This window comes from Haemaphysalis longicornis, unplaced genomic scaffold (assembly GCF_048455015.1).
Source record: "Haemaphysalis longicornis isolate Haplotype H1 unplaced genomic scaffold, Haemaphysalis longicornis Haplotype H1 scaffold_4, whole genome shotgun sequence".
Taxonomy (NCBI): Eukaryota; Metazoa; Arthropoda; class Arachnida; order Ixodida; family Ixodidae; genus Haemaphysalis; species Haemaphysalis longicornis.
Genome location: NW_027526361.1, coordinates 225,604,803 through 225,621,227, shown reverse-complemented (window position 1 = coordinate 225,621,227; position 16,425 = coordinate 225,604,803). Strand labels below are relative to the sequence as shown.

At 44.4% G+C, this 16,425-nt stretch overlaps 1 protein-coding gene across 7 annotated transcripts in view; it reads right to left on the bottom strand.

The window, feature by feature from the left end:
• Positions 1-16,425, bottom strand: part of LOC144179667 (protein couch potato-like) — a 175,269-nt gene that overhangs the window by 23,796 nt on the left and 135,048 nt on the right. For all 7 annotated transcript variants that reach the window (XR_013324322.1, XM_077708108.1, XM_077708111.1 and 4 more), the window contains exons 2-5: positions 8,269-8,346; positions 7,046-7,099; positions 5,702-5,764; positions 2,960-3,101 (exon numbers count right to left, since the gene is read on the bottom strand). Coding sequence is in view for 6 of the 7 variants with exons in the window: in XM_077708108.1 (XP_077564234.1) it covers positions 2,960-3,101; positions 5,702-5,764; positions 7,046-7,099; positions 8,269-8,346 (337 nt within the window). In the remaining variant the exon portion in view is untranslated. The remainder of the gene's footprint in view (positions 1-2,959; positions 3,102-5,701; positions 5,765-7,045; positions 7,100-8,268; positions 8,347-16,425) is intronic.

Below are 16,425 nucleotides of genomic sequence, written 5' to 3'. Positions count from 1 at the left end.
CAGATCGGCATTTTTCGCGCCAAATTCTACGCAAGGTGTAGAGTCTGGGTGGCTTACACCTGCTCAGGATGCAATACATGTTTTGCAGATCTTACCCTTCTGTTTCTGCGCACTAAAACTAACAGAAAAAAACTTTTCTGCGTAGCACACCGTGTACCGGGAAAACATGCCACGGTTTAACTGCGGCCGGCAAATTCGGGACTGCAGCAAGCGAACTAGAGTTCATCAACTAGAGTTCATCACGGTACACAAAATTCTGTATGCCACCAGTTACTGCTACATCTTCCAAAATATATTCCCGCTTCTATGAAATCAATTCATTTTAGCCATCAGTCTTGTTTCAAGTTCTTAGCGCGCCTGGTAAAGGGGTAAGGCGCCTGATAAGGTGACCGTGGTCTTTTGACCCCTGACCAGGAATCAAACGGAACACCTTCGCCTCAGCAAAGCATACAAAAGTGCGCCAAGTTGGCGTAGTTTTACCGGACGAGGAACGACAATATTCTCCCCCAAACACTTTACCTATCCGCACACTTCAAGATGTGAAGGGAGGCTTAGAAGTATCTTGCTTTGTTTTCTATCCTTGTGTGTGTCCACTTGGCAATTTAGGACGTGTTATATCAAATACAGCCAGCTTTTCTTTGCTATTTCACTCTGCGATTCACGCCCGAAGGGGGGATCCCCACATGAGTGAATTGTTTGTGTGATAAACGTGGCCCGCAATAAGAAAACTAGAACATCCGCAAAAAACAAGATGAAAGGAGCAGAGAAAACAACATAGCCGCAAGAATCCCACTGTTTATTTTCATAGCGCCGTATTTTTATGCTTTCGACTAAAAAATGGTAAAGTTTGTTTACCGCTTTTAGCAAGACAATGATTAATACCTACAGACGGGCCATCGGGCGTCTGCCGAGAACCGCCTCTTTTTTTCTCGCGCTGTTTTTATTACCAGGCCTTCTAACTGTGTCGCCACTTCTTAGTACTCAGTACTACAGGAAATATATTAAACTACTTACACCTCACATATTTTTCAGTAATGCATGAAGCTATTACAGCTCAAAGATTAATTTTTTTTCCTTGCGAGTGAAATATAGTGGTAATATCGTGTCATACGAAACAAATCGTGACAAAGGCTTTGAGACGGGTGAAAGTGCAGCTCCATAAAATTCTCGTGCTGCAGGTGTGTTCAGAGCAAAGTGAGATGCCATACACAATCGGGAAGACAACGTTAAAAAGGGTACGCTTCTGTACTCAGTGAACAGAAGTGCTGGTGCACAGAAGATCTTGCTTATGACACAATCCTCGAACGTTCCAGTCTGATACCAAAGCCAACTAAAATACTTATTTTTCTTACTGCGACTTCAAGCAGGGCACAGCGGCCATTTGTTGATCAAATGATTGCAATGTTTATTTTATGGGCGTATGAGCAAAGCTTGATTCTAACCCATTGCCATACCAATTATCAGCGGAATATTGTAAGGTTTGGTTTTCTGAAACGTTCGAGGAGCCTTACGGTAAGCAACTGTTGCGCACACCGTTTGCATACAGATACGCCCGGCGATGGCTTTAAAACATCAATTGCAAGGTGAGTGAAGAGACAGAGGCCTGAAGAAGTGTCAAAAACCACAGCTCTGCAAATATCGTGTGCACAAAAAGGTGTCATTCCCGCATGTGCAAAACCACATTGATCTAAAGAGTAGCTGCATGTGGAAAGAGATTCTGCGTGTAAGAGTTGCTTCCCAAAACATCCAATCATCACACTGGAAAGACAGCCTTGCGGGAGAAAGAGAGAAAGATTTTAAACAGGCATGGCCCTGTGCAATCGCATTCTGAACAGTGGGGGATCGCCTTTTAGGAAACACTTCTTGGCACGTACCTCTGTTATAGAGGAAGAAGCTGTCAGCAAGAAAACAGAAGGGCCTAGCCCTACTTTTTGGCGAGTGAAAACAATGACGCCATTCACTTCAGCTATGTGTAGGCGGTCGATCCTGGTTTGTTTAGAATGCGAACACGTGTTTTCGGGGGCGCAAAAGAAGGTGACATGTGCACTAACCGACAACGGCCAAATGGACGGTCACCTAGGCGGTCGAAAACACCGACTTTCTTTAGGCCTTGTTTCCTCCTAGTCGCAGTTTGTGGCCCTCAATAAAGCCTGTTCCCTATCCCGTTCATTGAATTAAATCCTATTATAAGTTGTCCACATGAAAAGCGTGTACCACGCAATAAACGCCTTTGCGAGGTTATGTACTGTGCACAACGGCAGATATACAATACCTCTCCTTCAGAAGGTGAGGTTAAACGTAATTTCTTTAAATTAGCCTCAAACTCAATTACGAGTGAGGTGTAATGTAAGTTAAAAGGTGTAACCAAGACGTGAGGTTCACAGGCAGTTTTGAACATGGGCACACATAATTGGTTTCATCATAGGCCCGAAAAACCGCATTTGTCCCAAAAAATAAGCTCTGATCGTAGCACGTGAGTTTAAGTATCACCGTTACCCTATGAGCTGTTGTACATTTAAGGATTCCTTTCTACCTTTACACGCACAGGTATACGGAGTGAAAATTTTGCCCCATGGCACACATTGGCGGTTGCCCCTTACGGACACAGACACATCCAATAAAAAGCTCCCCTGCCAATAATGCCACGACATTCCAAATTCTCCAGCACGTGGTAACATATCTCAGGTTACTTCTAATCTGTGCACTCGTATTACTGTATTTTAAGGCGCACATTCTTTTACTTATTGTACCCACAGGGCAAACGTGATAACCGTTTCCATGACCCACCACAGGGATATTTGTTGATAAGTATTTATGAAGAAAACATGGTTTCAACGCACCTTCGTACTTAACTACCCGCGCCAAGTGACCGTCCGAATGACCGTGCGGTTTTTCCCCTCAGTGAGCCGAGGGAGAGGCGGAGGCGGAGAAAGGTGTGCCGGTGCTTTCGGCTACTTACGTCCCGTGATAGGGTGCAGAAGTGTCGGGTGCGTTGCCGCGGCGGGAGGAGACTGCTGTTTCGGTTTGCTAACCTTTGTGTTGCTCTTGGCGAACTCCAGCCGGATTGTTTGAGGCAGGTCGGGGTCGAAACGCACGCCCTGCTGCACGTGCCCACCAACACAACAGTTGTTAGCACAGCAGCCTACGTATGCATTGCCAAATGGTATCCAGCAGACACATTGTTTTTTCTTTAACTTTTCATGGCGGTAAGAAAACTAAAACCAGGTTGAGGTTATTGCTGAGTAGTTCTTGCTTTTTTTAAAACAAAAATGTCTGTCATAAATTAGCATTCTCACATATTGCTGGCATGGGTAAAATAGGCCCCATTTCTCCTCTTTTGAATACCTACAATCCTTGATCAGTCCTCAAGAAACGCTGCTAGCCATAAAAGTTTACAGATTTCAAAGAAATAATTACGTTGACATACTGACATTACAAAGTAGCGTAAAATTCAGCAGCTTGAATACTCGAGCACCAGCGTTAAAGAGAGCTGGGCCAATTCAAACTGTGTCATATTTGAACAATTCAATGAACTGGAAGCATTGTAATCTTTTAAAACTTATTTGTCTTCTTTCCTTCTTCTTATAAAATTTCCAACAGTAAGCCCTTCAGTATTGCTTGCTTTATTACTTGCTTATAGCAGTTTTTGTTTACACGTTGTGCATGAGTTGAATATTTGCCAGTACCAACCATCCTTGCTATCAATCTTTTTATGAAGTGTGTACACCTAGGTCAAAGCCGTGCGCCGTGTACAAGCTGCGCTGTGCCAGGATGAACCCTTCATGAAATGTTAGCCATTTCATGAAGGTGGACACCAGCAATGCGACAACGTGTTTGAGCGAACTTAGCCTACAAAATAAATGCTAGGAAAGGGTTTTAATGCTATCAGCAATACCAATATGATGTTCTGCCATAACAAAATTTCTCCCACACGACGCTTTTGACAAAATCCTATTCCTTGCGCCCGTATCTTCCACCTAGAAGTTATTTATCCAAATAAACTAGTCTCTAAATTAAAGTCCTTTCCCGAAGCTCCAGCCATAAGAATAAAGGAATACGATAAATTTGATGGGCATTTATTACCTGAAAGGCAAACTTTTTCATTTGTGTTGCCCTTAGCAGGTCTACTTATTGTTTTTGTCTTGCGCATAGTTTCGAGTTGTGCACTATAGCGTGGATCACCTAATCGGCAGAGTGAGCGAGCCGCAAGCGTGCGTATTAACTTCATTAGTAACTCCGAGTCTCAATGAATAATCGACTCTCGCGTCCCCCACTCGCGGTCGCACCGGATTAAAGCCTAATGAGCACGGCAGAAACCTTCCAAGTCGAGTCGCCAAGTTTCAGTCGCAATGCATGACAATTTTATACCTCAGCTGCACAGGCGGGTGGCCTTTTCTGCCGCTAAGTTGTAAGGACCATCAAGCTCGAATAGACGCGATAGTCTGGACGGAGACCGAGCGAGGAGCCAGGCGAAAGCGCTTTCAACCAGAAGAGTGCGGCTCGCTCTCTTGAGGCTGCAAGCTTTCTATAAATTTAAAGGATAAATCATAAATAATAAGAACCTCGTGGTTGCTCTATCGTAGGCGCCGCGAAATTTGTGGCATAATTAAGGGCCCGGATTGGTCCACCACCCAATCCCTTTGTTTTCAATATCTGTTTACATTTTTATGAGAAATACAAAAAATGCAGTGTTAAATATCTCACTGAGCGGGCGCCCATGAGTTTCGAGGTGCGTTTAGCATGTCTGAGACTTTCCTAATAAACAAATAGAAATAAGTACCGGTGTTTTTTGAACCATGCAGCCATTTAGCAAATCTTGTTAATCCGTGGCTGCACGCTTAGAGAGCCAGATTTGCTTGTCTGAGGGTCCAACACGCCTATCAGTTTGCAACGTTAGCCCTCTGGCGCCTCAGCTGTACACCCGCGACACAGTGTACTGAAGTAGAATATACGCTAATTTAAAGACATGAATTTGAACTCTACTTCGAGCGCAAAATGCATTCCTGTCGCAGCTTCAACCAGGCTGTGTATGCTTCGAAACCGTGTCATAACTAAAACAGAATAGCCGTCACATATCTACACAGACCGTACGTATCGTGTAACATGTGGAGGTAGGTATAGGCACAAAAACATTTTTCGAAACATTAGCGATTCAGCTTGCTCAATATTAAATAAAGCTTCGTGTCGTGCTATATATAGTTGATATAACTCCCATTAACTTCGCCGTCTTACCGTAAGAGTTTGCGTTTTTTGTGTCTGTCTCCGCAATGAGTCGCAGCGCACACCCTTCAACTAGTCAGAATGTTGCACGAAAGTGTACTCTTCAATTTCTGGCCACAAGCTAAACGTATTTATACCTGCAGGGTCTTACCACTTGCGGCGCTGTACATTTTGTTGATTCCCACGTCACCTCTTTTTTTAAATCCGTGCCCACACTGATTCAATCTTCTTGTTGAAGTTTACTACCCCCAAGGAAAATATCCTTCGCATTGCTTTAGACTGAGCAGGCGTGTTATCTTTTTTATGTCAATCACACTTTAAATTTAACATTTTATTGCTCCATGCTCTATATCACAATTTAATAACAGTCTAGCTAAAAATAACACTCGCCTCGCGCTGCTCTAGAAAGACGTGCTTTGCAAGCAAACTTTTCGATATACAAAACCGTGACAAGGCTTCTGAATTGGCTGCGTGATATTACCTGAAGTTCCTGCTTGGCCGCTTCTGCTCCAGCTCGCGAAGAAAACGTTACAAAACCTACTGGCTGCATGGAAAAGGAAAACAGAAGCGAGAATAACAACCACTATTAAAATATAAACATTCAATAAAAACCAGAATGAAACACAAAGCTGGCAAAGTCTTTTTAACAAACCCTCAACGAAACGCTGTCACGAGTAACATTCCCAAATACTCTCTCATCCCCAGCTGCCGTCCGTACAGTTCTGCAGACAAGAAAATGAATCTCTTCCATGGTCTTGCACTCGCCGTGTTTTTTAGGCTTAAAAATACTCAGAATTTGGATCACAATGACTTTGTTTTTGTAGAAGGAAGGACCCTGGTAAATACAAAATAACTCAAAGGTTCTCTTTATGAAAGGTTCTGAAGAAACGTGTCGTTGGAGCAAAGTCGCTGCAAGAACGCGTTTTCGCGACCATCCCAAATCTACAACATGAAGATTCGTCGCTTCTTTCTGTGTTTCAACAACCGAATAACGCCGCTAACAGATTATAATGTACCAGTAGAAAGCAGCAAAACTATTTCACAAAGACCTCGAGGAAGAACAGTACGCCAGTGTAAGCAGTTGCAATGGTCCTAGGAAAAATGTAGGCGTGAGGCTTGAAGAAGTTCATATTGTCAGTTAATGAGATGTAAAGTCTGGAAAATTGCGTTTCGCTCCTTTGTCGCTAAAGTGTCTGGGTAACTGCAGCCTTTTCTGCAAACCGTATGTCTTGCTGCCAAATCACTCAGGTCGCAATGATGAATTGTTTTTTCCCAAGAAGTCATGCTTTATACAAAATTGTTTCAAGCACTGTCAAGTAGTGTAGCAACTGTTCTTCCTTTCCCATGACTCAGCTTAAAACTTGTTGTATAAATTCATCCTTCTAATAATTACAAAAGACATCAGTCAGTCACGCCAGTTTAAGTAACGAAACAAAAAGCACTAAATCATTTGATTTTAACTGTGTTTTTTTGTAGACGCCACCCAACTTTTTCTTTAGATTTGTTTTATGGTACATGGGGATTTGCAGGAATAGTGAGCCATTATGGTGTCTGCAAATGCTGTGCCCGTCGCGAAAGTTTTGGAGAATTTTTATTTTTCTTGAAATGCCAATTTATGACCGTTTTGTACTATTGTTAAGTGCCCGAGGGTGTACTTCAATTTTCTAGCAGCTGTTTTTCTTTCCCAGTGTAGTATTTGAGCGTACATTTATTTATAATTGTTTAGTTTGAACAGGAGTTGCTTAAATGTCCCCTAAAATTAAACAAAAAAACATGCCTTCCCTTTGCTCAACTTAAAAAGCTGGGACCTTTTTGCAGTACTTACCGAAGATGTCTTGCCATTTTTCTGCGTTACTTTCAGCAAGGAGCCTTCATACCCCTGCGAAAACAAATGATGTTTTGTTTTAGAGCGCTGCTTTATTCAGAAGACGTATGAACGTGGATGAATACGTGTGCTCTTTAGTGTTATCTTGCTGAGCAGCAGCAATCATTTCCCTTTACCTCTTTACCAGTTCCTCTGATATAATTTCTTTACGATTGTTCTGAGAGAAATTATTGTAATTTTAACAAATATTCGCTCCAAAAGAACTGCACTGGTGAATAATTATTGCGCAGCCTCAAGAGACCACACAAATTTTATATATTACCGCAGACACTCAAAAGTGAATGAGGATATATAGAGTGCAAATGCAAAACTCTCGTGGCTATATGATGAATCTTCCGGCTACAAGACTAATCCCTCAAGGCCAATAAGCACCTCAAATATATATCCGAACGCATTGTCGCATTGTCTTGCAACGTGGGGTTTGATGGCAACGTGGAGTTGGATGAAACATCCAGCTGAGCAACTTTTTTAGCGCGAAGCATACCAAACCTTCGTAGTTGAGTAGCCTCAACACTACCATTGTCAGCAATACATACTGTAAAAAAGTACACTACGGTGCATTTCAGCAGTCGTTCTCACTTTCCCTTCCAGTCACCCTGCTACCATGCTCAGTACATCTTTAGAACACTAAAAACAGAATGGGCACACCTTTTTTCCACGTTTTGTGATTGCTCATAAAATACACGGTACAAAATTGACGTAATAAAGTCAGTAACCTCCAGAAAAGCGATAAGGATAAAGTAGCTTGTATGCAGCTTTAAGAGAGCGTATACCACTTTTGTGAAAGACATACTGCCTGAAAAGATGAGGTGTTCAGAGATGCTTCCGCAAACATACTGTGCTACGATGACGTTTCTCTCAAAAAAAAATTCTAGCTTGTGACTAAAAACAGATATAACAGTCAGGATAAAACGCTTTCGACACTTCGTAATTGTTTTATGTTAGGGAACGCTCCCCTATTGGGCCTATGTTCATTCACACGTTAAATGAACTATTATGGGCCGTCTGTGACAACGCCACTTTTGAAACTGCGTAACCAACAGAAACAGTTCTATAAACGTAACTTATTTTCGTATCCACACTGCCGCTGTCAAAAAAGATAAACCCAAACGCATAGGAATGCTTAGATAAAATCTCTTCCTCCGACGGAAGTATCAACAGACCTTGTAGGCGCGGAATAGTAGGTAGAGCTCCCTGGGCTTGGCGTCCATGGGGAGGCCACTCACGAAGAGGGTGCGAACCTGCAGTGAAAAGATTTATGTTGTGAAATGTTGCAACCCAGTAACACCACTTGGAAAATGTAAGCGCGATCATAATGCTTGTTCCAAAAATGCCTTGGCCCGAAGCGCTTTAACATATAAACGTAAACCTGCAAAAGCTGTACAGCATTGCAGAGCGTTTGAGACGCACTGTCGTCATTTTGGGCCTGGTAGCTCATATACCGCGTGTTGCGAATTGTAGGCAAGAGAGACCTTCGCAGCGGTCGCTTCACGCATGCTGTAATCAGTGCGACACTGGGAGCTGAGGACCATTCACTGTTTTAGGTTGCACCATCAAATGGACATACTGTGTAGTAGGGCTTGAGTTTGTCGGACGTCCATGCGTGCAAAATTTATCTGTTGTTTTCAGATGTCCGCGTATTGTGGCGTTACGGTTACCGTTTCGGCGAAGTGGCTAGATACAAAAGTACGAGAGTGTATTGAGATGCTCACGGTCATATATTTTTTTTCATATTCCCCTACATGATCATTCCGAGAACCAGGGCGGCAGCGTTGATAAGATGAGTAATGCAAAGGTTATCTGTATCAGACTTTCAGTACAGAATACGTTTCCAGCATACAGATTATTTGTTTTTTTTTTGGAATATCTCAATGTTTTACATAAAAGTGAGCTTCATGAATTAGCGTTAACTTTTCGCCGAATGCGCGTAGTGTGCCTAAATTCACCCTTTGAAATTAACTAATTTCTGGGTACATGGGTGATGCCGAACTCTGTTCTCGAGATGTGAGTGGTGTGATCCACGTAAAAAGTATTCATCTGCTGACGTAACCGCAATGTTTCCACAACTGAAATAATGTGCGAAGAAGAAAGCAGGGTGAAAGACAGCGAGGAGCTTTTAGGCTTCAATGCATGTAAAAATAATAGTTGTCTTGGCAACAAATCCGTTTCTGCTACTGACAAGTACAACCCAATTCTACTAGTATGGACTGATGGGCCGCACAAGAGTGTTATAAGTTAACTGAATACCTTGTCTAATTGATCCTCCTCTCTCTTTGGAGTGCCAAAAGGTTTGTTCAAGTTCTCGCCTGTGTAGCCTATACATCTTTGATAGCAAGGAATTGCTCTTTACAATGCCTACCAATGATGTCGCTGACATATTAATTTCATTATTAAGAGCAGCGTGTGTTAAAAAACTCTACCCGAATAAAGGAGCGCACATAGGCTTCTTCCCGCACCCTCCTAAGCAGTTCGGTACTGCCTTATTCAGGACAGCAGTAGCAATGTTGCGACCTTCGAAACTTCAGGTCAGACCATCTACGTCTATCGGCCCCGCCGCGCTCTGAATAAAAAAAACTACCACCTCCCCTCGCGGGAACCCCTGTGTAGATGCGACGCATAGGGGGTTCACGTTGCAGCGTTGTACAGCGGAGGAACGGCGCTGGAACGATGGAGCGGAGCGGCGCAGGCACCGCGTTTTATAGCGCGCATAACGGTGAGTGGACGCGCCGGCGCCAGGGCGTCTGCCGCGGCTATGACGCAACACAATCCAACGCAATCCACTTTAATTCAATCCAATCCAAATCCAATCCAAGCCAAGCCAAGCCAATACAATCGAATCCAATCCAATGCCCCTCGCGAGAGAGTGTTTGCTATCGGAGAGGAGAAGGGGTGAGCGGCGGAAAGCGCAGCTGGCGCGGTGAGGAGAATGGGGGAGGGGGGGACGCTGACGACAACAACGCCGACGACGCCGGATGCAGGGACAAGGCGGGTGAATGAGATGCGGTCACATCTAAAAAAAACTTCATAAGGGCCAGAGGTAGCGTTCCGTGGTTGGGAACGCATAACTATCATATTCAGTAGTGAACCTAGTTTCAAATATTATGTATGGTTCATTTTTATTTCAATTTCTTCTTGTTCAAGAATGGGCAGTCCCCGATGCCCTCAAAGGAATTCTACAGCGAGGATGTATATGGCTAAATTCCGACCAAACCAGAGTTTGTTGACAGAGAGCGCAGAATAAAAGTTTTCGCCTCCAGAGCTGGAGTAACATGCTCTGGAGCTCGAAGTGTTATCAATGTACCCTTAATATCATATACTGAGACTGTCCACTCAGGCGATTTGATCAGTAGGCCGAGTTTCATATACTTTTCACTATTTGTTTGTTCACACGGAAGTTGTAATCATTACAGAATTTGTCTGCTGTCAATAGCTGGCCGTCTGCACAGGAAGTATAATTACAGAAAACGGCTGTAACTCTTATTCTATCCAATCATTCCATAACAAAATAATAATAATAAGCGGATAAGACAACCTATATCATCGTTTCGAGTTTTACTTACCATACTTGGCATTAGTTAGGGCACAGTGAAGTTATAAATTACAAAACTCCCGTTGGATACCAGTGAATGGCCTACTATGGAGGGAGCATGGTCACAAAAAACTGCTGTAACTCTTGTTTTTTCAAAACTGTCGCTCAACAAATTACATCAAAATTAGTCGCCACGACGACTCTAACCTCCCGCCGAGTTTCATCGACTTTTCTTGATTACGTAGTCCCCATTGAAGTTTTAAATATTGTAGAATTCCCGTCTGCATCAACACACCATGGCTGACCTTCCTCTTCACACTATTAGGACTGCACTAGATTCTTTTGCTCTCTATAGAAATGAGAAAAATGTCGCCTTCGGGCACAATTTAGTATTTCAGCGTTTTCGGGAAGCTTGTGTGTAATTTAGCCCATTGTAGGGTGAATGAAAATTATCGTACAAGCTTATTTTTCGTTGCTGATGATGCTAACTCAAGAAATATATCCTGACTGCGTAACTTTGAGATTTCTTCAAAGCATCTTGTCATGCAAAACAAACACTTTTGTTTTGCTCGGACAAACATGGTTCTTACATGCTTAAGCGCCCTAAAAAGAATCATGCCTTGCAAATTTAGCCGCCATTCCTTCCACACGCTTACATACATTCGCGCTGCCCTGCCGGAATAATAAGAATTTGTACAAATCTACCACTAATTTATTATTCAAGGGTTGGATAGAAAGAAAACCGGGCCCAATCATCGCTGCGATACTGACGCCTTTTCGCAACGTGGCTTGCTAATGCAACCCTTCGAAGGATACGACGATCTGCATCGCAAAACCTTTCGCTAATACGATGTCATGTATACGGCGGCAATATGTTGCGAGAGGAGAAAAAGATCACAGCGTCCCGACGGAATATATGTCGCCACTGCCAAGGAGTTAAGCCTTTTCACACGTCAGCTCAGAAACGAGACCCGGCAAGGCGAACAGCAAAAACAGCGCAAAGGCGGAAACCGGGAACGAAAAGGCACACGAAGTTGTTTCTCGTACTTTCGGGACTTGGGAAATGCACGTTTATTTTTGGCAGTGTTCCCGTACAAGCTGTTTTGATCATGGATTTATATATCAAAAAATAAATCGCGAGTCAAGAAGATTGCAGAACAGCGTGACGCTTTCCACGACGACACGGAAATAAATCAGAACTTAGAACTTACCCTGAAGTAAACACCGCCAACCCTTAAATTTTCCTTGACGTTCTTGCTTAACAAAGGTTTCAGATACCACATTTTCCAACGAGCGACCTCACAGAAAATTAAGCGATAGAAAGGTTGACTTGCAGATGCCAACTGTGGGTTGTGGACCTTGTAAGAAAGCTAAAAAAAGCAGAGAAAAAATAACCAATGCTTGTTGACATCAATGAACTTCCACAGTACAGTAAAATCACGGTGATCTTTGGAAGGTTTGGTCAGGGTTTCATTTCTTCCCATCAAAACTACAATTTCGCTATTTCTAACTGCCCTCGAACTTTAAAAACTGCGCATGATACGGAACCTGTACACCTGGTCCATTCACAGTGGCCGTTCATAGTTCGTGGTCGTGGTTTTGTTGCGTTACATTATGCTTAATGCTCTGCCTCCTAATTTTCTCGAGAATTCGTTAAGAAGAGCACAGAAGAAAATTGTTGTATTTGAAAATGCATCTCGATCTCCGCTGTTATTCGGGATCGGGAGGGTAGGAGAAGGGAGGGGGAACTGAAAGGTAGGATCGGTGATCAGAATTGAGTTCCTCAACACAAACCTGTCACAATAGAATCAAGCTGTTGTACAACCTCCCGCATCCATCGCTATGAACGTCCATTAGTTTTTGAGACACTAGTTTGCCGGACCCTTTCCCAATTATGGCTGGCGTAGGCGAGCGTTCGAAGTGTTAATTCTGACTTGTGGCGGTCGCTCTACGTACACCCGATGTTCGGCACGTCATAAGCGCACTTTTGCTTGTGCTGTGAAGGAGCTCGGCAGCACCCTACTTTTGACAATGTCGACAGTTCGGCGAGATTCAACTCACGTCTATTTTAATCGAAGTGCTGTCAATGAATTGTTTTTTTTTGTACTAATCAGGTTGCTTTATTCAGCAACGTATAATTGTCGCTGCCTTTAAATGTAACAGTGTTTGATATCTTTTCATGGGAGGTCCCCCGGGCAGTTCTTGGAACTTCGGGACCTCCTCCTGTATTGCGTTTGAACAACAAACAAACAATAAACAACACTGCCATTCTCCCGTTTCATCAAGTTGTTGAACTTAAATTGATGCAAGTTGTCCGTAATTTCTTCCGATTAATACAGCGAATATTGTGTAAATTGATAGCGCCCATATAATTAGATCAATACACCTAGTTTTTGTTCCAAGGCTAATTTAAGTATTTATAAATTTATTGCTGCCGATTTTGTCCTTGTGAAAATCGACAGCACTGCGCTTGACCGTGCTACACTCGCGAAAGCCAGTTCTGGGGGGCAAGTTCTCCATAGTTTAGGAGCGAGATCCTCTCGGTTTTGCTTCCACTTCCCTCATAGTTTTATTTCGCAGCAGAGGCAATATGCGAACTTGCAGATTTGTGGAGTTTAACGCGCCGAAGCTACACATGTGCAGGGAAGCGCCACATAATCATAGGTCTCTGGATTAATTCTGACCACCTCGCGATGAAACCAATATGAACACGTTAAAGATGCTTGGAGATTTCAGCGCGTTCTGAAATCCGCACACGGACATTCTCGCTTCCGGCCTCCGTCTGAGACTAGTCGGTCCTGCCCGGGATAAAGCCTGCGTCCTCTGGCGCAGCAGCGGAACGCCTTAAAGGGACACTGAAGTGAATTTGTCAAGCTCCCGTTTTTGCTTGCACTGCGTAGACTGGCTCAAATTAGCACACTTTTCATCGTTTATCCGGTTGACAAATCGGTAATTATTTTACAAAGCGCGAAAGAAGAAAAACTACCATGCGCGGTTTGCGGCGGCCGCACCAACTAAGGCTGTGACGTTGAGAGGAGGGGCGCCGTGATTGGACGATGCCCAAGGTTAGCAATCACACAAGTTTCGGTTTCGGTTTCGGTTCTGTAAAACATAACCAATGGCTTTGTTGAATGGGCATTCTCAATATCTCAGTAATCATCGTACCGCGCTTCTGCCATGTTGTCGGCTGTAAAATGCACAAGATAAGCCTCCCAGGACGGCTTGTAGTCGTAGCATTCACTAGCCGAGACCTACACAGTGCATGAACGCCCTCCGCGTACCCGAAGACGCCCAAATGTCATGCGCTTTTCGCCCATATTTGGAGCTTGCCTCCCTCATGCCTGTATCGTAAAAAGCGTGTTCGCACCAGGCGAAGGGTCTGTTCATTCTGGCCTGTGCCCACTGCCTGCAAGCAGTCGGTGCTTATGGCAACAGCACGCCAACGAGAACTCGCTAGCGCGCCAGTGCCAGCCTGCGCGCGTTTTGTGAACTAGTTCGTGTAGCCATGAACGTTGCGGCCCCAAAAAAGGTGAACTCAACATAGAAAACATCGGCGGAAAGCAAAAAAGTTAACTTACAAAAAAAAAAGCACGTACCCGCGGGGATTCGAACTCGTGACTCGCAAAACATTTGCCGAGAATTCCTAGCGCCTCAGACCGCTAGGCCACGGAGCGGGACGCCAATGTCTGGCTAATATAGGGTATATATTGTACAACCGGTTTACACTTTTATTTAGTTTTGGCATTTCAAGCCGCTTAGGTGACTATTTGTTGTACTGCGATCGTGCAGTAAGCGTCGCCCGAGTTTCCACAGTAGCTCACGTCTAGCAATTGCATTTCGTAGACGGAAAAGCGTTCGCAGATGCGTAGTCGTGCTGCTGACCGCTGGGCTTGTTCGCCCAGCGCAAAAACGTGCTTCCCGCGCCCTAGTTTTACGCTGTACGGTAAAAATATCAGTTGATTTTATTTGCTTAGTAACTATATTGACTTCGCTGACTCTTCTCCCGCCTTCAAGAGGCCTTATATTTTCCTACTGGCGTACCAGTCAGCGAAGCGTCGCATGTGCAGCGCTTGTGTGAAGCGACCTTGACTTGGAGCTAGATACAGTGTACAAACAAACCAAGTAAGGAAAGGCACATTCTTCCATTCACAAACGTGTCCTGGCTTCGTTTCAACTAAGCGAACGAATTGCGACCAAGCAATTTTTTTTAACCTCCTTGATTGCGACGACCCGCCGGCGGCCGGCGGACGAAACGCTGGGCCGACTGGCTCTGTCGGCCGGGGAGCCGTGCAGTAGCGCAGCCGTGGCGCAGCCAATTGCCAGCTCATCCCCTCCTGACGTCACACGAAAACGCCACAGAAAATGGGCGAGCGTAAAGAGAGGAGGACAGCGTTTTCGAATTAGTTTTTCTACTAAATAAAATCGCGTAAACGCGCCTAGAGTGGTCGAAACATGGCCTGGGGACTCCGGACTACAATTTGCGCTAGTAATCCCGCAATGTTTACATATCACTTCAGTGTCCCTTTAAGGCGCAACCGCATGCGACGTTTTGGTCGCGTTTGGAGACCGTCCGCGGCGACGCGCGTTCAGCGCGCGCCACCAAATACACAGCAGCGCGCTCGGAGCGCCAGCGTCTGCGCATCCCAGATTTTCGGTCCGTTTTCGGCGTCTGCGCCGGATGTTGCTATCCTCAATTTCCGGTCCCCCTCCGCACGCAACATGGCGGCTCTCTATTTGGCGGATCTTTAGCACTTTATTTAATAGAACATCAATTTAACGTGTTTTGTTTGTTGAAGTTTTGATTATTATTCAGTTTATTAGGAATGACTTAAACAGAACGATGCTGCCTTTACCAAAGTAAGTCTGGCAACTTGGATCGGAGAAGCGCTCTCCGCGCGTCTCTTGTGGTTACTCGCCCTCTCCAACGCCCGTTCCGCGTCGGCGCCAGGCGCCGCAGACGGCCGCAAGACGCGACCAAAACGTTGCATGTGGTTTCGCCTTTAGGCACTGAGCCACGGTGGTGGGCGACGTCGAAAGCATTGCTTGCTCCAAAATGCTCTCTGCAACTATCTCAAACCCCATATCAAAATCATTCTATGCCCTAAAAATACGTGTACATATATAGTAAATGGTATATTAACACAGATTAAAACACATCTTTCAAGTTGCTTTATTTTAACATGCGCAATGAAATTTAAAAGGGTGTGTGGCGGTTTCGGCATAAAATCTAAGCCCACTGGTCTTTCCCCCCAGGATCTCAGTTAAGCCAACTAAAACTCATACTCTTTAGCTGAGGCAAAGGTCAAATCTTGCAACCGTACTCAGCGGGCCGCTGCCTCCGGCTGCTCATAAACATTCCCTCATGGGAGGGTATTTGTTGTTCATGTTGACCTTATCAGGTTTCTACCGTCTGCTTGCATAACGTGTGCTTTCGAACTTGTGAACAAGTATAAGTATAGCTGTTACGTTAACATTCTAGGCCCAATATCTATCAACTCGGGCTTGGTCTTCATATGGAATACTGACAGCTTCCTCCATAGCCCGTCCATGGACAGCAGCTGTAGCCCATTGTTTAAATGCACTGCTTAGCCCTTCAGTTTAGTATCTGTGCTTGCGGTGTGAGAGCTTCGCCGCACGACATGCCACTTGCAGAATTGTGGTTGTTTAGTGGCAGTTCAATCTTCCACGTACTCCTGTGACAGCGTACGTGCTCACATAAAAATCCCGTTAGCATTGTGGTCCTCCTGTCATCAGCGAGGGACACCACACGTCCTTATTCCCGTAATTTCAC